Raw genomic sequence first — 23,556 nt, 5'->3', positions numbered from 1 at the left:
TCATTTGTGATATTTTATTAGCCTTCCTAAACAGAAAATTGTGTTTTAGTTGTTTAATATTGTGCTTTATTGAGAAGTTCAGTGTGTCGGATCAAAATGTGATTATGAAAACATGAATTCAGTTTGTTGTGAAGTAGGCATTCCAAGAACATGACTCAACATGAAGACGGTTTCTTCACTCTGTCAAAAGGCGAGTAGTGCTGTGCGATACTGCAAGATTTGGTATCCTTCCGATACCAAGCAAATATTGGGCCAGTATCGCCAATGCCGATAAACTGGATGCATCATCAAATTGTGAAATCTGAATGAATTATTTAGAACCCAGGACAAAAAAAATAAAACGATTAAGGCTGCAGCACATCTACTTGTAGTTTAAATATAGCAATCATACAATTTCCCTTTCACAGTTTAAGCAAAAGGGTAATTATATCCAGTCAAATCTGAGCCATATTATACCACCTTTATCTACCTGGATCTGAGCATGCTTGCTTGTTTGTTTGCACTGCCAAGTCACGTGACAGTACAACCTCAAAACACAAGCGAGGAGAGGAGGCGCAAACTGCCTGCTCTGTGCTGTGTGACCTGAAAGCAGCAGGAGAAGGCAGAAGTGCCAAGAAAAGAAGTGCCATTTCAAAGATAAGTCACAATTTTTCCACATTAAGTTTGACACCCCTGTACTAATGCGTCTATTAATTGCCTCCAATCTCTACAAAATGCCGAGGGAAAACGTTTATCTTACTCTCATAAATATTCTCATATTATCCCAGGGTTAAAGCTTCAGCACTGGTTTCCAGTCAGGCTCGGATTTCAGTATAAAACTTTGGCTCTTACTTTTATGGCTTTATAAGATGAGACCTTCAGTTAAGGGAGATTGTGCATTAAGAATCTGAGTTTCAAAACTCTGAAAGCTCACCACACTCTCTACACATCTGTGACATTCAGCTTACAAGTCGTCTGTTCAAAGAGGCATTTGTTTTATGTTCTTTGTTCAGGGCTGGACAGCGACTGGGCTGCCGAGCTGGTTCTAAGTGATACCTCTGCACTGCATTTTGTAACTAGTTTCTTGTCTTTAAAAGTGCTATATAAATAAATTTTCATTACTTTTACCTTGCACTGTCAGTGTCCTTACAAAGGTTCCCCTCATCCCCACCCCAGTGTAAGATCTGTGTATGTGTGCCTGTGTGGGGCAGGACAAAGGCCTAGTCATATTTTTTTCCCCTGTGGTTTCACCTGAAGCCTTGTGCAATTGTACGGATGACGAAGTAGGAGAGGGGAGGTGATAGTTGCTCTAGCTCTTGAGTAATCGTTCCAGAGAATCATTTTTAGATAAAAGAGCAGACTGAAGAATTAGTCAGTGTTTTATTTTCACATTCTGTGACAATAGTTCATTTTCTCCTTATTTTAAAACCTCTTCATCCGAGAAACTAGGATTTTTTAGAAGAACATATACATTAATAGCAATATTGGTGTATAAAATTCATTTGGTTCCCACTGTTACCAACCTTACTGACGCCCAAGTAAATATTGGGCCAGTATCGCCAATGCCGATAAAGTGGATGCATCATCAAATTGTGAAATCTGAATGAATTAGTTGGAACCCAGGACAAAAAAAATAAAATGATTAAGGCTGCAGCACATCTACTTGTAGTTTAAATATAGCAATCATACAATTTCCCTTTCACAGTTTAAGCAAAAGGGTAATTATATCCAGTCAAATCTGAGCCAATATTGGTGTATAAAATTCATTTGGTTCCCACTGTTACCAACCTTACTGACGCCCAAACTGATTCTTTAGCAGTTACTGGAAAACTAATGCAAATGACATCAGTCTGACACAGAAAAGTGGTGATAGCTGCTTTTTCTGAAAAAAATAAAAATGTATATTCATTTAGTTTTTAATAAAAAGAAAAAATAAACCTAAAACAACTGTACCAAAGGACCAGAAATAATTATGCTGAAAATGGAAATCCAAAAAGAGATTTTTAGATTTAAGAAAATGCACATTTTGAAAAATCTCCTCATGTTTTGAGGTTGTTCCTTCAAATCATCAGGCAGCAGAGAGACAAAATCTTAATGTTGAAATGCTGAACTCTGAAAGTGCCTGCAGACTGCCATCTCAGGTCTCGAGCTAAATACAGATGACGATGACAACAGAATCTTTTTCCATATACAGTTATGTTGAAACTGTGACGATGACAGAGGGGGAGTTAGAACATTTCCAATAACAGCATCACTGTGAGTGAAAGGGTGATCCACATGATTGCCATTCATATGATGCTCTGCTGCTTTCCTTCTGTACAACTTCCTGTTTCTCCCATGTGTCATTGCCCTGAGGCTTTGTGACTCATGCTGTGATGAGCCTGTCAGTCATGCTGTGATAGCGGGAAACCAGAAGCTGTGTTGAAACAGTGTTCCCATATCCTGTGATGGTGGTGGGGACTTCTCCTATTGCATCCACACACATGATGTGTCCTCCATTGTTATACTGATAAAAGAAAAAGAAAGAAAATATTATTATCAAAGAACACTGTCTGCATCTCCGCCAACTGTATGAAACATTTAGATTAACTGGTTAACTATCTGTACACGCCCTGCTTCATGGAGTCAAAATCCACACGAACTGCTAACAAATACAAAGTCCTGCTAGTGCAAGGGAAGTTATCTTATATAGAATCAAACACAAAGCGAAACAATGGTCTGTTTTGCAAACGTAAATATAATTTTTAGAAAGTGTTCTTGCCAAACAGTAACAATGAAAAATTCCCTTAATGATAAGGGATTCCAGGAAAGGTTAATATACCACCACGCCTGTGTGCTGGCCTTGTTGCTCTGTGCTTGTTGTCCAAAAACTGCTAAAACACAGCCAGTGTGGCTCACTGGAACATTCCTTTATTATCATGAACACGCACACTGGAGTTTAGTTTAACTCAGTCACACACAAACCACAAAGCTTCGAAGACCATGTTAATCTGCCACTAAAAACAGCCTCCAGTAATGCCCTACTGTTTGATTAGTCACACTGAGCCCTTTTACAGTCTAACTGTAAATTTGAGCTGTTGTCAAAGATGGAATCTTAAGAAGGAATGGGTGGACACAGATACCACAGACAGCAGAAGTGATAGAAGGTCATCACTTTTGTATTAATGTGAGATTGAAAAAGGGGGGTGGCAGCAGCCATTTTGACATGAGGAGGTAAGGTAAGGTACACACAAAATGAGTTATGGTTTCGTTCTGTTGAGTGTGTCAAAGCTCTCTCAGTGAGCCACTTCAACTTGTAGAGGCAGTAGGCACTAGTAGAGGCAAGGCCTAGCAAACAACTGTTAGCTGGATCTGGATCTGTCAATCATAGCACCCAGGCCTGATGGAGGGCTGGGTTACAAATAAATAAGTAAAAATCAGCCACTATACACTTGTTATGTAGGTGGAAATGTCTTTTGTAACAGGCTGTAAACATTAACGTTATCACAAATTTTTTTTAGATGGGCATAGACAGGTTAAGAGCCGTTCTTCCATAATGTAGCAAGCACAACATCCCAGGTTCAATCTCAGGAACAGACACAAAAGTCCACAGAAAAGTCCACATTATTAAACACGTACGTTCAACAAGCTTTAACCTGCATTGGTTCCGTTTATATTTCTCTCTCTGATCGTGTGTCACCAGAGTTCAAATGAGTTGAGCTCTCAGCTAACGGCACTGAACATGTTTGCAGTAAATATACCTCAGGCTGCTCACTTCCTGTGCTGACATGTTTTCTCCTGCTGGGAGTGTCTCTAAACACACTGCGCTGCGCTAACAATTTAGCCTAGTACTATGAAGCCAGGATGCTTTCAGAAAAACAACTCTTGTAACGACTTCACTTTAACAATAACCAAAGAGCAAAAAGAAAAAAAACACATCTATGGAAACTGACTGGCAGAAACCAAAAGAATTCCTCTTCATCCCCCCATAACCACATCCTAATCCCTGGCAGACTGGAGCCTGAGGACGAGGCCTGTCTGCTGTTTATCTCTAAGAAATCTTGTGACCACACCTCTAATCTTTACCTCTGCATGTGCTTGTTGTGTGTGTTTAATGGCCTGTCTATTGTCATTCAGGTGCGAGCATAGGTGTGGCTCTTTTTCAGAATTACAGTCATTGACATTAGTAAACACAGGAAGCAAATCCAAGAGTAGGGCAGGAATGGCATTATTCTTTGGTTTTACCTGGCAACAGCCACTGTGAATATGGTGGTAAAACTATGTCAATGTTTGGTACAAAACCTTCCCCAAATGTTTTTTCAGTAACTGACACACCTCTGTGCCTTTCAGTTAAGCTGTTCCACTGCAAACAGAAGCAAAGGCACAGTGAAGCAAGAGCCTGGCTTATCAGCAGCTGTAAAACTGCCTCACTCTCTGCAGACAGCAGAGGCTTGCTAAACAGGAACAACTGGCTCGCAAGACAATAATATCACATGTGCTTTTATTTCAGGTCTCTTTAACATTCACTTTAAAGTGTCAGAAAGCACAAACAATACCAGCAGTCAAGTCATGCATATTAATGTTTTCTTATTCACAAAATCCTTCCAGCTCCTGTATGTTTCACTTCTCCATGACTGCAAACAGCATGCAGTTAGCATTTAGCTAAAGAGCCAAACATTTTCAAGAGCCAGAATATCTAAAGGAAGTCTGGCCCAGAAACTCAACTCAACTCCATTTGTAAATGTTTGCCAACAAGTTTATCCAGGTGACAATCCCAGTTTTGTGTTTCCAGCTGCCTTGAAAGAACAGATAATTATGCAGAACAGGTTTTACGTAGCTTGTTGTTTGTTTCTGTTTGTTATTGTTTCCATTTTCACTGTCTTTCTGCGTGGTTTGCAAATTGAAGTAAACCATTTGTAAACACTGGTGTATTTAAAGCTTTAACTAAGGCAGGAAGAGCGACTACAAAACAAACAGTTTAATCCACAGTTAGTTTATCGCGTATATCTGGCTAATAACCTGCTACCAAACACCCAGCAGACAGACAGGAACATGTTTGAGTCTGAATTCCCGGAATACAGACTACAGACGGCCCACTTGTCTGATCTTGTTTGTTGGAGACTTTGCTTTCAGTTTGATTCCTTGTTTTTTATGGAAGTCCTAATCAAAATGGCTTCAGAAGAAAATCACAAAGGAAAATTTGTAAAAAGAGTTGACAGTGATTCTCTAAATCAGGGGTGTCCAAATCCAGGCCTCAGGGGCCGGTGTCCTGCAGGTTTTAGATGTGTCCTTGATCCAACACAGCAGATTTAAATGGCTAAACGACCTCCTCAACATGTCTTGAAGTTCTCCAGAGGCCTGCTAATGAACTAATCATTTGATTTAGGTGTGGTGACCCAGGGTGAGATCTAAACCCTGCAGGGCACCGACCCTCGAGGCCTGGAGTTGGACACCCCTGCTGTAATGGTCAGCATTATTAGAGACCCTTTCACATTAGAGGCCTGTTTGATTCAATGTTCAAATCAAACTTTGTTGTTTAAAAGGGCGTGATGACATCACAGTTGGGGTGGCACACAACTTAAATCTTTTCAGCCTCTTTAAGAGGAGATTGTTGTTCCTCTTCTTGTTTAGGTTGATTTCGTTCAGTTTTTTTGTTTTGTTTTTGGTTTCACTATTGCTATTAAAAATATTCCAAAGATATTGTTAAACAAAATATGTAGCTTGCTTAGTGCAGTTGATATTTGCACACAAGAAGTTAATTCTGAAATTAAACTTCTTTGGATATAATAAAACATTAATATGAAAAAGAATATAAAAAAGAAGAAAAAACAACCTAAATGGCAATCCTTGTACCTTTGCCTTCTCTAAATCATGCACAAAGCAAAAAATTGCAAATATCTTTTCCAAAACAATAAATTAACGATATTTTTCTCGTATTATTTCACACATGCATGACCAACAGACCAGATTTTGTAAAGTGAGTGAGTCGCTGTGCTGGCCTGACACAGTGCACTGAGAGCTCAGACCTATAAGTGAAAGCAACATAGTCAGCAGGCTGGACTTCACCGTCTTTAAATAACATGGCGTTACTCCACCAACAAGCTGTGACTTGCAGTGACAGGCAGCCGGGAAGCCTGAACCAGTCGCTGCCCACTGTTGAAATAGGAAAGTTATTATAAAGGTCTATATGGTTTCACTTTTCTTTCCTGTCAGACATGTTAAATGAGGTCGTTTTCTGTTAATGGTTATACTAATGCATGTGAATTTGTCGCCATCTAGTGGGCAGCAGTGTATATGAATAACATTCAATTGGGCAGACTTTCTTCTTCATGCATGATCAAAATGAACCCAAGTTTACAAAGCAAGAGCACCAAATTAGAGTGTTGTGTTCCTATGCTTTCATGATAGTGTATAAAAAACAGTCCCAGTTTCAACCTTGTGATTTTCAATGCTTAATTTTATTGGCTTTGACTGAAAGGATACAAGAGGCAGCATAGCAAGAGCAAGAGATAGACAGTTACTGTAAAAAAGAAAAAAAAGAGCAACAATCCCATTTTCCTTTCTTATACATGTATAGTACATATACATTATTTCATTTGTGTTTTATGCAGCAGGCCATATTAAAAGAACTGTGACTATACGGTATTGGGCCACAATGTTAAAAAACTTACTGGTGATTAACACTGGCTGTTTTGTCACAATGCCATTTTCTGGTGGGTAACCTGGGTTCCCAGCACTCATGTGGTTCTTATGTTGAGACATAAGGTAATATGTCTATAGGTAATAAAAAACCGATATTTGACAAATGTAAAGGTTGGTGCAATGATAGAGATAGTTCTGTTTTCTGATCTTTAGGCTGAATAAGGATTTCTCTGAAGTCAAAGCGGACATGCGTTGATAGTTTTTGCAGGAATATATTTATCTGTGTTAGTCAGTCTATTTGCTGGGAAAAGCTCACTAAAAATGATATGAATAAAAACTATAATTGCAGTAAAACCCTGTTATTAAGTAAAAATAATATGCAGCACCAAGTATATTTTAAACCAGACAATATTGACTGGATTGTGTTTTCAATTCATGAAGTGGTAACTGGATCTGAAATATCATTTGGCATGCAACAGCAAAATGATCCCTGTCATCATACACTTCCTCTACACAACATCCACTTACAAGTTTCTTCTACAAACTTGTAAGTGGATGTAATAGTACTTTATTTTGAGTGTGCATCAAGACAAAGTAACAGTACTTAATTTCTTTGGAATTTAAAGATACTTTTGGACATAACCAACTGTGAACTTTTATGTTCGGATACCAATACTCTTAATTAGTTATATATGTTTCAGTTACTATAAAGAAGTATATTCCTCAGTGACAGCATATGTTCCAACACATCATCAAATCTATTGTTTATGCAGCTGCTGACTGTGGTTTACACCATTTGAATCTTTTGTTTTCTTTGACAAACAGAGCAAGAAAATCACTTGAAGGAGTGCTCGCTACAATAATCATGGAAAAGAAAAGTAGCAGATACACAGCTCCCCGTGGAAGTTTCTAAGACACATATGCAGAGCTTCCCACCACCTACAAAATGCTTACATGTGAACAATAACTATGCTGGGAATTTATTGTCACATGATCAGTGACAAACCAGCTTTGATCATTTTAACTGCTCATTCATGCATTCACACCCATTCACATAAGCACTTTTTTCTATGTAAGTGCTTTCTATCTAACATTCACACATGCATATGAAGAGAGCGTCATGTAGAATCAGCCAGTGATAGATGTCTCTGATGTCTTCGTGCTCTGTTTTGGGTAAAACACAACAAAAGTTTCTAGCATATCAATACGGAGCCACCAAACCAGGGTGAACAATGTTTTTCTTCAAGGGGTCAAACTGACTCAGGATCAGTGGAAATGCAGTAAGTGGAACAAATCAGAAATTACTGTTTGTTTATTATTTTAAAAAGCTCCATTTTTGTTTCAATTTTGTTCTATCCAGAAATGTAGATTCTGTAACAGTAAGGTAAGAGTGCCAGCTTCTTGTGGGTTAATTAAGAAGCACTACTTCTTGTCAGAAGTTAGGTGATGTTAATATTAATTCTAGAAATGTTACAATGGGGGAAGTGATGACAATTAGTGTAGTTCACTATTGGACAATTCAGTTTAAAAAATGAGATGTAGTTAAACTTACCAAACAGGAACAGGAGACCTGAAGCTTTTCCAGGACTACTGGCTCTCCACCACCTGTTATTCAAACACAGGCTTTTAAAGTGCCTCTAAAAACAACAACCGACTGCCAACTACCACATTTTGAAAACAAGGGGCAGCATTTTCACAGTGACAATGTTGCTACTGCTATCCTGTTTTTACTTTTGATGTTGGTTTTTAGCCCTCAGTTAATCAAGAAACTTTGCGTTTTTCCAAGGTCAATACTGGACATACAAATATCTTTTTAATATGTAGCCTGGTTTTGTACAACATGAAAGCACAGCCCTCCTGATATGGCACAACATCTCATTAACACACCTTGTTTCTCTGCATTATTTTGATAGCTTTAAGCTAATTTTGGATAATCCTGAACTACTATTAAAACACTATTCATGAAAAGTGTTCTCAGAAAACGTGTCAAGGAAAGAGCATTTCATTCCTTTGTAGTAATGCTGACATCACCACACTGAGAGCAACGGTGCCCAACACTGGGCCAGCCCAGAATCTATTTGACACCTCGGCTAAATTTGCAAACATGGAGTGATTATTAAGACCCTCTAGTGAAAAAGAGAACATTGATGTTATCTCTGACCTTGATGATTACTTGTGCTTGTCCAGATAACCCTTCTCCCTCCATATCTGCTGCCTGTACTGTCAGAGTGTACTGTGGATATTTCTGTTGGAGGAGAAATATAATAAGTTCAGCTCATCAACAAGAAGGATAAAACATTCTATCATCAGTTTGTATCCAAAGGAGACTCTGATGAGATACTTCTCATTTTAAAGTTCAGTGGAATATGCTAACTAATTTCTGTTTACATAGAACTGACAGTGTCATGTGACAACATCCCAGCAGAACAAAGTTTTCAAGTTGATTATTAGCAACAGGAATATATGGAATCAAGCTTTTTTCTGAAACCAGAAAGAGCTGACAGACACTTTGGTACATTTTAATGTTGCAGATTCATCTAATGCTCTAATGCTGTCCACCCTATGAAGCTAACCACTAACTGTGTGGTAGCATAGGCAGAATGAGAGCCAGGGAGTTTATTTTCCAGTTGCACTCAGAAGAGACAGTTTTATTTCATTTTTGAACATATATCTTTGAGACAGCACCAGATCATATTTAACTTTGTCTACACTGACACACCTGTGTTAGCCTACTTGAATTAGTGGACATAAGTGGACAGATATCAGCTAAACAAGTAAAATGGAATGAAGTCGTGATATTTTCCTGCTTCTTTGATACAATTTGCTGTTTGTTAAAGCTGTTTTTAATTTGTAAAAAAGTGGTACAGGGGAAAAGAAAAGTTAAAACTGCCAACTTAATAGTTGTTCTTTTTTTTTCTAAATCCCTTGTATGGCAGTCATAAGTGGGTCCCCTTATCCCGAGCTGGCCAGTGTGCTTACTGTCACTGAATGCGTTAGAAGGCTAACCTCTCTGTCTAGTCCAGTGCCAGCAACACTGATGGCTCCAGTAACTGAGTTGATTTCAAACATGTTGTCACTGGGCAGCTGCGGGTCCTGCCTCAGAATACGGTAACGGATATCTGAGTTGGCATTATCTGGTTCATCAGAATCTGTAGCCTCGACCTTAATCACTTCAGAACCTGGAGAGAAAGAATTCAGAAGTGGGAATTAAGAACAGTCATTCAGGCTTTGTTTATCTTTTATTTATAGTAGGGTTACAATGTACACATCCCACTTTACTGGAGCTAATTACAAATAAAGTACCTTGTAACTATTAGCAACCGATTCCTTTTTCTCCTGTAAAAGTGAAACAAGCACACATGACAAGCAAGCTTAAATTAAAAACACTATCAGTACCTTGTGCTGAGTTTTCAGCAACTTGTCCCTCAAAGGTGTTTTGAGAGAAGACAGGTTTGTTGTCATTCTGGTCGATGACTTTAACTATAACACTCATGACCTCCTGGTGATCTCCACTTTCTGCCACGACATGCACTTGTAGCTGCCAATATACAATCACATTAAAATTATGTTGTTCAAAAAAGAATAAACAATGTACATTAATGCTTTTATTCAAAATAATAGGAACATTTTGGGGCTTTATTGGATAGAGAAAGTGTAGATAGACAGAGAGAAGGAAAGACATGCAGCAAAGGGCTGCGGGTCATACTCAAACCCACACCTGTTGCTGCTGCTGTGGTAAATAAAATAAAAAAATCTGTCAGCACAACTCTTTGGGCTTAAATTATTAGAAAGACTTCTGACAGCTCATTGCTCAGACTATGTTTTAATTATAAAACAAAAAGTTATAATCTATTTTCTTACAAAGAACTACCATAAATATATTTGGTAGATAGTGAAACATCCACACTTTCCTGTTGTCTTTCTGTGACTTAATACTTTGATGCAGTATAAATGGGAGAGAAGCTATAAAACTTGTAAAACGTGTTCATCTGGACGTAACATTTTAAGTGGAAGAAATATTGGCCATGAGTACCATCCAGAGAGAGTTGGGGAATGGCTGCAACCACAGCATTGTAAGATGTTGAAAGATGGCGGACAGGGAGGACGCTGGGTTGAGCAGGAGTCAAGGAGCCTGTTTATGTGAACCACCTCTGAACTGAAGAGGGGGCCCAAGGTTTACATCTCTCACTGCAAATTCATTTGTATTTTAATTTAGATTCAAATAGCATTTACATTCTGAAGCAGTAACCTTATTTTATTCTTATGTTAATACATCAATAGATTCAGTTACTTTTGCATAAAAACACTGCTTTCAAGTGGTCCAAGAGTACATTTCAGAGCTTGTACTTTTTCACTTTCACTTAAGTAAAGAGGTTGATTCAGTACTTTTACCTTTACTGGAGTATTTTTTAACACAAGAAAAATGTCACTTTACCTTATAATGGGCTGTTTCCTCTCTGTCGACTGGCTGTGTGACATACAGACTGCCAGTGTCTCTATTCATGGTGAAAAGGGCAACAGGAGGCTGATCAGCTCCTGGACCAGTGATGCTGTAATGTAAATTCTGCTTTTGATGTTCATCAGACTGTATCTAAACAAAACACACCAGGATTAGGTTAAACCACTCTCACTGACTACAGTTATAATATTGCACAACAACTATTGTAAAGCAGTTGTGCAGAGGTCTTTAGCTGTACTTTTTTTTAAACATTTATTATTAGCCCATTATTAGTTTTAACAAATTTTACGTAATACACCATGGACATAAAAAAAAAAATGCATAATGATAAAACAGAAAACAAAACAAAACAAACCATAACAGAAGGTAAGGGCAGATATACAAATCAAGGTAGCACTTCAAGCCGTTAAGTCCACAGTGTATACGTTACAGTTCACCAAAAAGCTGTAGAATTTTGACCATATGGACCAAAACAGTTTATTTCTTAATGCATAAGTTATTTCCTCCATAGATAGTATAGATGTCAGTCCATTAAACCACTGAGATAGTCCACATATTTTTTGATTTTTCCAACACATAGCAACACAGCGCTTGGCTTCCAAAAGTCGATCGTTAACAGAGCTCTATTGTTTGCAGCAAGTACAAAATGATTTGTGTATATATTTAAAATACATATGTTGGGATTGAGTGGAATCACATCACCAATGATTGGACAGATTTATTACCTTTTCCCAAAAAACTTTCACATGTGGACATTCCCATATACAGTGAAATAAAGAACTCCTATCCACTCCACACTTAATACAGGTGTTTGGGTTAAAATGATGCATTTTTGATGGAGTAATATATTGTCTTTTTAACCATTTATGTTGAAGTAGTTTAGATTAATTGTCTGACTCTGGGCCAAGAAGCATGATTTATACCAATCGTCATCTGATATATCCATTTGCAAATCATTCCTCCATGCCTCTAAAATAGACTGTGTTGATTCTTTGGAATTTTCCATAAATAATTTGTACAATGCAGAAACTCGGCCTCTCTCATTTAGATGCTTTATAACTGTATTCTCTAGAGAGGAGTAGGTGGGGATTTCAAAGCTGTTACCTTGTGTGGTTAAGATAACATTTCTTAATTGAAGAAATTTAAAAAGAAATGTTTGACAGGAATAGAAAATGTACTTCTAAGCTGTTCAAAAGCCATAAGAGTATTATTCCTAAACATATCAGACACTTTTCTTATACCTTGATCGAACCAAAGTTTAAAGCCTGCATCCGCCCTACCAGGAGGAAAGCTGTTATTTCCAAATATTGGAGTGAACCTAGAAAGTTGTGACGTTTCTCCCAAGTAGTTATGTGTTTCATACCAGATCATTACAGTGTTTTTAAAAAAGGGGTTCTTAGTTTGCTTAAGTAGTGCTTTCCTGTTGGCTGAGTAAAGATATAAGTTAGGGGGAATTTTGATTTCTGTAGACTACATAGAAACTCACGCTGGAGTCTGCTCATTAGCAAAATAAAACATTGCCACTCTGATTTGAGCAGAAGTACCACGTTAAATTAGGAAGTTGTAAACCCCCTCTTTCATAAGGAAGGTATAGTAAGGAGATTCTGAGCCTTGGTCTTTTGCTATTTCAGATAAAGTTTCGGAATCGTTTTTGCAAATCTTAAAAGAAAGATTTTGGTCGAGAGAGAGATATTGATTGAAAAAGGTAAAGATATTTGGGCAAAATTTACATTTTTAGTATATTAATACGATCAATTAAAGATATAGGTAATTTCGTCCATCTATTTAGGAGTGTAGTAACTGACGTCGTTAAGGAATTATAATTGGATGCAAGAATATTTTCAATTGAGGGAATTAATTTCACACCTAGATAAGTAAACCCATGTTCAGATTGCAGAAAGGGAGGACTTTGCAGAAACTGGAGGATTTTGTCGTTCATTTTTATTGAAAAATAATATTTCAGACTTTTTATTTTGTAACCAGAAAATGTACTAAATGTATTAATAAGACTTAATATGGATGGTATTGATTTGTTTAAATTGGTGCAGAACAGGATCATATCATCTGCATATAGGGCAATACGGTGGTCAACATTGCCTACTTTAATTCCTGATATGTTTTTATGATTCCAAATTGCCATCGCAAGAGACACAATTGCCAAGGTGAACAAGAGAGGTGACAAAGGGCACCTTGTGTAGTACCACGATAGAGTCTGAATGGTGTGGAAAAAAGACCGTTAGTTAAAATCTCTTGAGGATTGGAGTATATCAATTGAATCCATTTAAAAAATCTGTTCCCAATAACAAACTTTCTCAAAACTTCAAATAAAAATGGCCATTCAATCCTGTCAAAGGCTTTTTCATCATCCATTGAGATTAATGCATTGTCTCTGGTCTATTTTTTCTCATAAATGATCTTCATGACCCTCCGTATATTGTGAAACCTCTGCCTCCCCTGGATAAAGCCATTCTGGTCTGAGTGAATCATATTAGGCAAGAGTGTCTCTAGTCTCGTAGCTAATAATTTGTAAAGTATATTTTAATCAGCAGTGAAATTGGTCTATAAGAACTACAATTAATTGCTGGCTTTCAATAAAAGGTTTCAGTAAAAGTGTAATTGTTGCAATATTACATGGGGGGGGGAGAGACCCAGATTCAAATGATTCCTCATACATATCCAATAAGGGCTGGATCAAACTGTCTTTAAATATTTTGTATATTTTTATTGGTATCAGTATTGGTATAATCAGGTCCAGTTTTACCCCCTTTCATGTTCCTTATAGCATTAGTAATTTCTTCTACTCTTATATTAAGCCCTAGTTCATCCATACCGTTCTAGGAAAATGCAGCTGATCTAAAAAAATCTTTTTTGTTTTTTTATTAAAATGAATTTAAATGCTTAGTTTTGTATAGCTGTTTATAAAAAGTGCAAAAAGAGTCATTAATATGTTTAGGATCAGCTGTGATCTGTCCTTCATCTGTAGTTACAGAATTTATTGTTCGTCTGAGCCTGCTAAATACGCCAAGCCAGTATTTTACTTGCTTTTTCATCCTGTTCATAATATGACTGTTTCAGTCTTATTAAACTGTTAGTAGCTTTATTTAATGACAAAATATTGAATTTAGCTCTGAGTTTATTTAACTCTAGAACTAGAGCATTAGATTTGGATATAAATATCTCTTCCTCAATGTCTTTTATCTTTTTCTCCAGATGGACCAATTCCATCCTAGATTTTTTTTGTTTTGTTTAAAACTTGTATAAAGGATCATTTGCCCTCTCAGGAAAGCCTCCCATTTTAAAGTAGCCGTGGTTTGAGTTGTATTATAAGCAAAGTAATAATCTATTTGCTTTCCAATGTGTTCCAAGAATTCTGGATCTTTCAACCAGAAAGATTGCAGTTGCCATCTAGTGGTAAATAATGGTAAGCTGGGTAAATATAATTGAAATGAAACGGCGGAGTGATCTGATATGACAATACTATCACACCAGGATTTAGTTACCATGGATACCAAGGATGCAGAAAGTAAGAAATAGTCAATTCTGAAAAAGGTCCCATGAGTGCTAGAGTAGCAAGAGAAAGTAATCTTATCTGGGTGCATGTTTCTCCAAACATCAACTAAATTGAATTCAGTCATAAATTGTAGTATTTCCTTTCTAGACTGCTTATGAGCTGAATCGACTCCGCTTGATTTATCAACACTTGAATAAAGTGTGCCATTAAAATCTCCCCCAATAATGATTTATCCTGGAAATAACAAAACAGATTTCTAAAAAAAGATGGGTTGTCATTATTGCATTCATATGTATTAAGTTCAATTTGTGTGAGGCTATTTCACATTGGACAATAAAATATCTGCCATAACAATCACTAATAATGTTAACAAGGTTAAATGGTACTGAGTTATGAATTAGTATAATTACACCTCTGGATCGAGAATTATATGAAGCATGAATAATGTGACTCGACAAATTAAAGCTGAAGTAATATTTTTACAAGCGACCCACCTAACTGCTGATGACACTATTAGAGTAAGGAGACAATGGCCGGATTAGATTCATAACTTGTTTCAGTTTAACCAGTTTATTCAACCTTTGAGTAAACCAATACAGAGACATCCTGTGCAGAAACAAAAGTCTGAAGTTAATTTCAGAATCAGATTCTCTTACTTCAATTAACTTAATAGGATAGGGTCCTCTGTTGTTCTCAGTGAAGAAAATAGCTGGAAAAACACGTGCAGTGTTTGGTTCCACGTTGCTGCTGCTGTCAGGAGCATTACTGCTGCCATCTGTCACCGTGAGGATGACTTTGGTTTGTCCAGTTAACCCTTCTCCCTTCATATCTGCTGCTTGTACTGTCAGAGTGTACTGTGGATATTTCTGGTAAGATACAGACATCAGCTCATCAACAGGAAGGTAGAAACACTGACATCGGTTTTACAGACTGTAACGCAGCCTTCAGACGGACTAAAGCTCTCCATCTATGAAGGCCGATTCTGCTGAAAAGCTGAAGTTTAACTTGTTTAATATTTTACTTATGACAAACATGATGCTTTTGAGAGGCGTGGCCAAACTTAATAAAATAAAGTATTCCTTGACCATTTGGCACGAGGCTGTTTGTTGTTGCTCTGTGAAGTCAGTCGCAAAGAGGTTTACGATGCTGCACCAAAAACAGATTGCTCTGATCTGCCATAGTTTGCATGGAAGACACAGATTTATCTGACAAATTATTTGCCAAGTAGGAATTGTGTGTCCAGAGGCATGACACAAACCAGAAATGTAGACTGATAAACTATAACTATACTTCAGAGGCTGTGTCAAATTTGAGTTTCATTATCAAAAAACAAAACATGTTTTTTTGCAGCACCCTTTTGTGACTGATTTCTAGCAGTGACAGGCAGACTGCTGATCCTGATTCATTATAAAATGTTTTTTCAGCCCTTAGGTGTAAAAGGATACTTGTGTTTTAAATGTTTAACAGGTCTTACCTCTCTGTCTAATCCGCTACCAGTGACTCTGATGCTTCCAGTAACTGGGTTGATTTCAAACATGTTGTCAGTGGGCAGCGGTGGGTCCTGGTTCAGAATACGATAGCGGAGATCTGAGTTGTCACTATCTGGCTCATCGTCGTCTTTGGCCTCAACCCTAACCACCTCAGTCCCTGGAGTGGAGAAAATAAAAAAAGTTCCTGAAGGTCTTTACACTGCTTCATTTACAAGATTTTCTGAATAAAATGGACGTAATGCAAAAAGTCTGCTAATTTCCTTCCAACCCAAATCATTCTCTGGTGCTTTCGGTGTCATTTTGATTATCTTTAAGTCTCTGGTATCTTGAGATTCTTTAAATATAGTGGACGTGGAGAAAACTCCATCACGGATAACAATTATAAATAATAATGGATTGTATTTATATAGCGCTTTTCGGGGCACTCAAAGCACTTTACAATTCCACTATTCATTCACACACTGGTGGAGCCCTGGGGCAGACTGACAGAAGCGAGGCTGCCATATCGCACCATCAGCCCCTCTGGCCATCACCAGTAGACGGTAGGTGAAGTGTCTTGCCCAAAGACACAACGACCGAGACTGTCCGAGCTGGGGCTCGAACCGGCAACCTTTCAGTTACAAGACAAACTGCCAACTCTTTGAGCCACGATCGTCCAAAAACAAAGAAAACTACCTAAGAAGTCCAGAGGCAATAAGGTTTCTATACATACCAATGGCCGTGGCCTCAGCAACATTTGCGTTGTACTCCACCGTAAAATAAGGTTTGTTGTCATTCTGGTCGATCACATTGACTATAATCTCCATAGGAGGCTCAGCTTGTCCTGCTCTGTCACTCACAGCATGTGCTAGAAACTACACAGACAGAAGATTTTAAGTTTAGATTCGCCCACACACACACTTTTTCAATGGGGATCAAAATGCAATAATCAGGTACGAAGTGAGGATGATTACCGTGTAACTGGCTGTTTGCTCTCTGTCGAGTGGCTGTGTTACATACAGATTGCCCGTCTCTCTGTCCATTGTGAAACGACCAACAGGAGGCAGATCAGCTCCTGGACCAGTGATGCTGTAAAACATCTTCCTTGTTCTGTCTTCAGCAGAGCGGATCTGAACAAAAATACAACAGAACTGAGTCAAACCACTGACTCCAACAAAAGTTAGCGTTGAACAACAGCTACAGCAAAGAGATACCTGAGGTAGAAGACCGGTTCCAATTTTCTACATGCTGTTATTGGGATTGTAAGAAAAACAAGACAGCCCCCATAATCTTATAATTACAGTTGTGTATTTGGTTAAAATTTCCGATTGTTCAAATATGTTATTTTCTTTAGTTGTAAGATAATGTGTGCCCCAGTCTCAAATGAGGAGAATTATTCCTCTGTTACACCACAAGAGGGACCATCTCCTGAAATGAGCAGCTCTGGCTGCCAGGCCACTCACCATGAGGCAGTGTGCCTAACGAACGCTGTGTGAGACTGTGTACAAACCTGTAACTATGTGCATATAGTTGCAGAATATACAGTAAAGGCAGACGCACAAAGCTAAACTGGTTTCTATTTCTTTTAATCTAAGTGTGCAACAGGATCATTCAATAAGGCATCTTGTGATCTCTGAATAAGGAATTATTTTGATATCCAATCTTATTACTGAGTTTCGTTGTGGCACACGTGGGACAGTTTTCTCTCTCGCTGATCATCTAACTAATAATCAATGAAATCTGAATGCTGCTTATTTTAACAACCAAACCTGACTGATGTATTACTGGAGACATGAGTAACTGTAGGTTAGTGGTTCTTTTTTTTGTCAAAATCTGTTCTCTGTTGTTGTTGTTTTTTTTTTTTAAATATAATTTTGTTTTACATTTATATGGATGAATCTGAGACTGAATGGTTGTCTGTGTCTCTATGTGTTAGCCCTGCGACAGACTGGCGACCTGTCCAGGGTGCACCCCGCCTCTCGCCCTCTGACAGCTGGGAAAGGCTCCAGCGCCCCCCGCGACCCTGGAACGGATAAGCGGAAGCGAATGGATGGATGGATTTATATGGATGCTTCCTGTTTGTTTTTGTTTCCCGAGTCTTTAATTCAATAGTTTTTGGAACAAATAATCTGCCCATTGTGCACAGCCACGTTTTAACTGGTACAATCACACACAGACATTTTACAGTTGTTCTTTTCAAAACAGTATTTTAATGATTGCCAAACCGTTGCTTTCAAGTGGCATTTGAAAATGACAGCTACAGCAAATGTCAAAACGAGTATACCCACTGTAAAGAAAGCCAAATGGAAAAGATCCTGTGGCGAAAACAACAAATTGAAATACACTTTAGAATAAATGTTTTGCCACAAGATAATTGAGGTCCCCTTACCTGAGCTACTTTCAGGGGATAGTTTCCTCTCATATTCTCAGGAACACTGAGTGGAGGAATAACCCAGTCTCTCTTCCTCCTCCTCAGCCCTTCACCTGGCTTGGGAAACTGCAGAACAGGCACCTGAGCATCAGCTGCATTCTGGGAAAACAAGCAGACATTTTATAGAAGAACACTTCCAGAAATGGATCAAGTGCAATGAGGAGGATGAGATACATTCGATGTACTAGGATTATGTTGACTGTCAAAGGTGGCTGTAACAACAAGAGTAGCTCTGTAACCCACTAACTAAATGTAACCGACCCTTACATGTGCAGCCACACAGTGTTAAAGAGAAACAGCTCTTTGTGTCCAGAGCCTTAGTTTCGTATTCAAAGTCATTAAAAAGGTACTTGAGGTTTCATGCTCTAAGTAAATAACAGTACGATGTAAGCGGGATATTTTCCTTAAAAAAAATTATTTCGAGAAGAAGAAAAAATTGGTTTTCTTTTGTCTCTTATCTGACTGCTGAGCCCACTTTAATATAGTGATGCTCACCATGCTCACACTGACAGGAATGGTCAGTTTTAGGCCTTGTGAGTCCCAGGAGTGGATGAAGAAGTCATGGTGTCCTTCATGAAGATAAACTGCTCTCTTTACCTGAAAGAAAACATTTTTTATAGATTTTTAAAGAAGCTAACATGTAAAAAACATTCAGAATTTGTCAAAGTAAAATTCAGTGATGTTCGTTAGCAGTCTATGATACAGTCGTCGAAGAAACTTTTGCTCCTCTTTAAATATGTTGCAACATTTCAGGTTTCATGTCAGCAAAAGCTAAAATATCCTCAGAGCTAGAAACGCTCAGTTCTTTTCAGCAAAAAATCCCACAAACACTATTCATCTGAGATTGTCAGAGATATTTGTTGCAGTACATTAAAATGTTTACTACGTTCTGTTTACCCACAAAAACAGTACCAAGCAAGTCTTTGAATCTGCACTCACCATCAGTACACCGTCTGTCTTTACTACAAAACGTTTGTCAGAGGTGTCGAACAGAAATCTTGTGCGATCTGTGCAGTCAGTGAAGCCCACTGAGAACAGAGAGAGAATAGTTATTGTTTAATTACTGGAGTTCATCAAGAGAAAGAAAAATAAGTGGCACGTCTTAAATGCATAAGAACAAAGTAATAAAAACTGTTGTTAAATCAAATAGAAGTTAAGAAATATCCTATGCTTTGAAGCTCTATGAAGACTCATGTATCAAAGCTGCAGAAAAATTGGTATTAGTTGATATCATGCCTGGTATTACTTCGGCTACTCTATAAGTATGTTAACTGGTCTAGTCTTATTACACCTCCTACATATCTGCAAGCTGCTTTGAAACCAACTTCAGCTTCAGGTGTGGTGAAATGTGCACATGTGATGTGAGATGTTTTGTCATCATTGTAGCTGTGCATGACAAACAAATATTTTGATTAATATACTTTTGGTATGGTGACGTAGTGGTTAATACTTTGGCTCACAGCAAGATGGTCTTGTGGTACAAACCCAGGAGCTCCAGGTGCAATAGTTTTCTCACTTGTGAAAAATGTGTTTGATTAAGAAATTTCATCCCTGAAATTCTCAGCTATTTGAAATGTGCTATTTGCTTTTAACCTGTTGATGGCCTCTCAGAAACAAATCCCTACTAACTGCAACTTTAAACCACTACTAACCAATATACAACCATTTCTGTTATTACCTTTGCCCAGTACTGTGCCTCTTGTCAGGTAGTTTCTCGTCACACTGAAAGTGAGCTGATCTGACTGAAACCCAGGTACACATACTGGCTCCTCAGCAGTCACTAAATTTGGAGGCTAGGACAGAAGAAACAGCATTTTAATGGTTGCCACGAATGATTCAGATTCCTTTAAACAATTACTTGTGCATGCAGTTGTAGGTAGATCATCAGAGACATTACAGAGTTTTCAAAAGTATCACCAAGCAAGAAAAAAAAAAAACTTATCAGTGCGGTTACTTTCTGGTTCCCAGCAAAATAAGAAAAAAGTGTTTATAAGTAGGACTTCCCTGGTGTAGGCACAGGGCACAGGATGTTTAGTAGCAACGTGTTTCAGTCAGCCGTGTGGTGTTGTGAGAATGAGGACCCAAAATGCAGGCATTGGCTGTGATGCAAGTGAGCTCTTTATTACACGAGGTGAAAAACAACAAAAGCGAGGATGACAAGGACAGAACTAAAACATAGCCTAAACTGGGGAAAAACTAGACAACACAAACACACAAACCTAAAACCATACAACCTCTGGACGAAGATCGGAAATGTCACAGAGAATGTTGGGCAGAGAGATGCAGAAATTTCACCAGGTTACACAGACCAGGTGACAAGGAACACAGGCAGGCACACACTATAAACAGGGCTGCACATAAGTGGTCCGCAGGTGCGCTGTCAAAATAAAAGAGGTGCACCAGATAAGAAGTTGAAACGCGTGTTTGCGTACATAAGATTTTCTGGAGGAGGACAGACATGTTTAGAACTCTTAAAGATGTCGAAGAAGCGAGCTCCTTTAAGCAATTACTGTGATGTTCCTCCACCTCCAAAGAAATGTCAGGAGTCCAAACCGCAAAAGAAGCACGTATTCCTAGAAAAGTGGTTGCAGAAGGTGAGCTGGCTTCAAACAAATGATGAGCGCACAGAATGTGCCGCATACTCCCATACAACTTATGTGCACCCCTGACTATAAATACAGACAAGGTAATGAGGGAATGACATAGCAGAGGGGAACACAGCTGCACCTAATTAGACAAGACAAGGAAGTAAAACAGAATAAACTAACATGAGACAGGACCTTTCAAAGTAAAACAGAAACTTCACAAACACAAGCTCAGGGACATGAACAGAGCAGAGGGGGAGGACTCAGGCAACCAAAATCAGAAACAACTAGAACATAAGATAATAATAATACCAAACACAAAACGACCCAGGACCATGACAAAATCTAAATATTTGTTATCTATCCCTTATATTTGTTATCGTCCACCTGGGTCTTACAGAGTTTCTGTCTGTTTGCTCAGACTTTTATCTGATTTAGTGCTCAGCTCAGTAAAATAATTATTGTGGGTGATTTTAACATCCATGTAGATGCTAAAAATGACAGCCTCAACATGGCATTTAATCTGTTTTTAGACTCAATTGGTTTCTCTCAAAATGTAAAAGAACCCACCCACCACTTTAATCACACTCTAGATCTTGTTTTAACATATGGCATAGAAACTGAACATTTAACAGTGTTTCCTGAAAACCCTCTGCTGTCTGATCATTTCCTGATAACATTTATATTCACAATAATTGATTACACAGCGGTGGGGAACATCCATTGTTATCTTCCTCTATACCTTTTTACCAACACAGAGCAGAACAGCTTCCTGAACACTACTCCAACAGAGGTTGATTACCTTGTTAATAATTTTAACTCTTCTAAGTATGACTCTGGATACTGTAGCTCCTGTGAAAAATAAGGCCTCAAATCAGAAGTACTTGAATCCCTGGTATAACTCTCAAACACGTACAACTGATACTTTGATACTTATTTAGTCTTTTTGTCCAATTGATCGTTCAGTCAGGTTTCAGAGCTCATCACAGCACAGAAACAGCTTTAGTGAAGGTTACAAATGATCTTCTCTTGGCCTCTGACAGTGGACTCATCTCTGTGCTTGTCCTGCTAGACCTCAGTGCAGCGTTCCATACTGTCGACCATAATATCCTATTAGAGCGATTAGAACATGCTGTAGGTATTACAGGTACTGTGCTGCAGTGGTTTGTATCATATCTATCTAATAGACTCCAATTTGTGCATGTAAATGGAGAGTCCTCTTCACACACTGAGGTTAATTATGGAGTTACACAGGGTTCAGCGCTAGGACCAATTCTGTTTACATTACACATGTTTCCCTTAGGCAGTATCATCGAAGACATCGAAGCATACATTTTCACTGCTATGCAGATGACACTCTGTCTATATCGGATCTATATCTGATATTCTGTCCTGTTACCTAACCAACCAAAATTTCAAATTCAATTTGGAAATCGTGGATTCTTTGGGTTAAAAATGTGACAGAGTGCACTGCTTGTCGTGCAGTTGAACCCCATCTTACACTTGAACTCAACTGTAACACACCTCCACAGTGATTTTTCAGAGAATGCTTTACGTATTTCAGCAAGACTATGCCAAATCTTTTTCTGCATGCAATCCAACAGCATGGTTTCATAAGAGCAAGAAGTGTCTGCAGGCTAGACCTTTCAGTCACTTGAATTCAAGAAAAATTCAATTCAGCAGAACTGGAAATGAAATGAGAAACATAGCAAAGGACATTACAAACTATTAAGAATCTAAAATCTTTATCAGTACCGTATAGAAAAAATAAAGGCTTCTGAAACTGTAGCAACTGGTCCCATTAAACATAGAAAAGACTGTTGTTAGAAGAGGTGATGCAGCAGAGTTGTGCTGTCACTGTCATCTATAAACAAAAACTCAATTTTATCCTCAATTTTTAAAAATAGTAAAAGAAATAGTAAAAAAATGTCTTGTAGAACATTTGAACTAATATTCAGTATTAAAATGATTTTGAAAATGCAAAATATGTAATATGATTTAATATATAAATATGTAAGATATATAATTCTTACCTGAAAAACTGTTAAAATGCACCAAATTACAAACCAAATGCTCTCCATGTCTTTCTCTCAGTGAAGGCAGAGCACAATAACCAATGATCTTGTTTCCTGAGGGTAGTTACAGCAACTGAACATTCACGTAGACGAGTCTACTTTCAGCGCATGACGTCAGCTTGTAGAAGCTCTGGCTCTGTTTTCCTGATATGGTCATGCACACTAAACACACCTGAGCAGACAGATTCCAGTAGTTTCTGTATTTATGAACATGTAACAGACATACAACATACACTCTGCAGCATAGAGAAAGTTCAGCTTCAAAAAATAAACTATTAAGAGTAAGTCATGTAACTTCTGTTTGGTCTGTTTGGAATACCATCTGAACAGAATCAGAATTGCAACAGTTTTGTTCTTCAGCATGACAGTGACCCCAAACACACTGCCAGTGCAGTAAACTCATACCTGGATATCAAATACACAATG

The 23,556-nt window shown here is 38.1% G+C and overlaps 1 protein-coding gene across 1 annotated transcript in view; it reads right to left on the bottom strand.

The window, feature by feature from the left end:
• Positions 1-23,221, bottom strand: part of LOC120736835 (cadherin-1-like) — a 271,472-nt gene extending 248,251 nt beyond the window's left edge. The window contains exons 1-6 of the mRNA XM_040037169.1: positions 23,089-23,221; positions 20,149-20,263; positions 19,410-19,498; positions 18,966-19,067; positions 18,429-18,569; positions 17,014-17,169 (exon numbers count right to left, since the gene is read on the bottom strand). Of these exons, the coding sequence (XP_039893103.1) occupies positions 17,014-17,169; positions 18,429-18,569; positions 18,966-19,067; positions 19,410-19,498; positions 20,149-20,263; positions 23,089-23,136 (651 nt within the window). The 5' untranslated portion in view covers positions 23,137-23,221. The remainder of the gene's footprint in view (positions 1-17,013; positions 17,170-18,428; positions 18,570-18,965; positions 19,068-19,409; positions 19,499-20,148; positions 20,264-23,088) is intronic.
• Between the last annotated feature and the right edge of the window lie 335 nt (positions 23,222-23,556).

The sequence above is a fragment of the Simochromis diagramma genome, unplaced genomic scaffold (genome assembly GCF_900408965.1).
Source record: "Simochromis diagramma unplaced genomic scaffold, fSimDia1.1 OVJJ01000197.1, whole genome shotgun sequence".
Taxonomy (NCBI): Eukaryota; Metazoa; Chordata; class Actinopteri; order Cichliformes; family Cichlidae; genus Simochromis; species Simochromis diagramma.
Note: the sequence above shows the minus strand (reverse complement) of the source record. Positions and strands in the feature narration are given on the sequence as shown.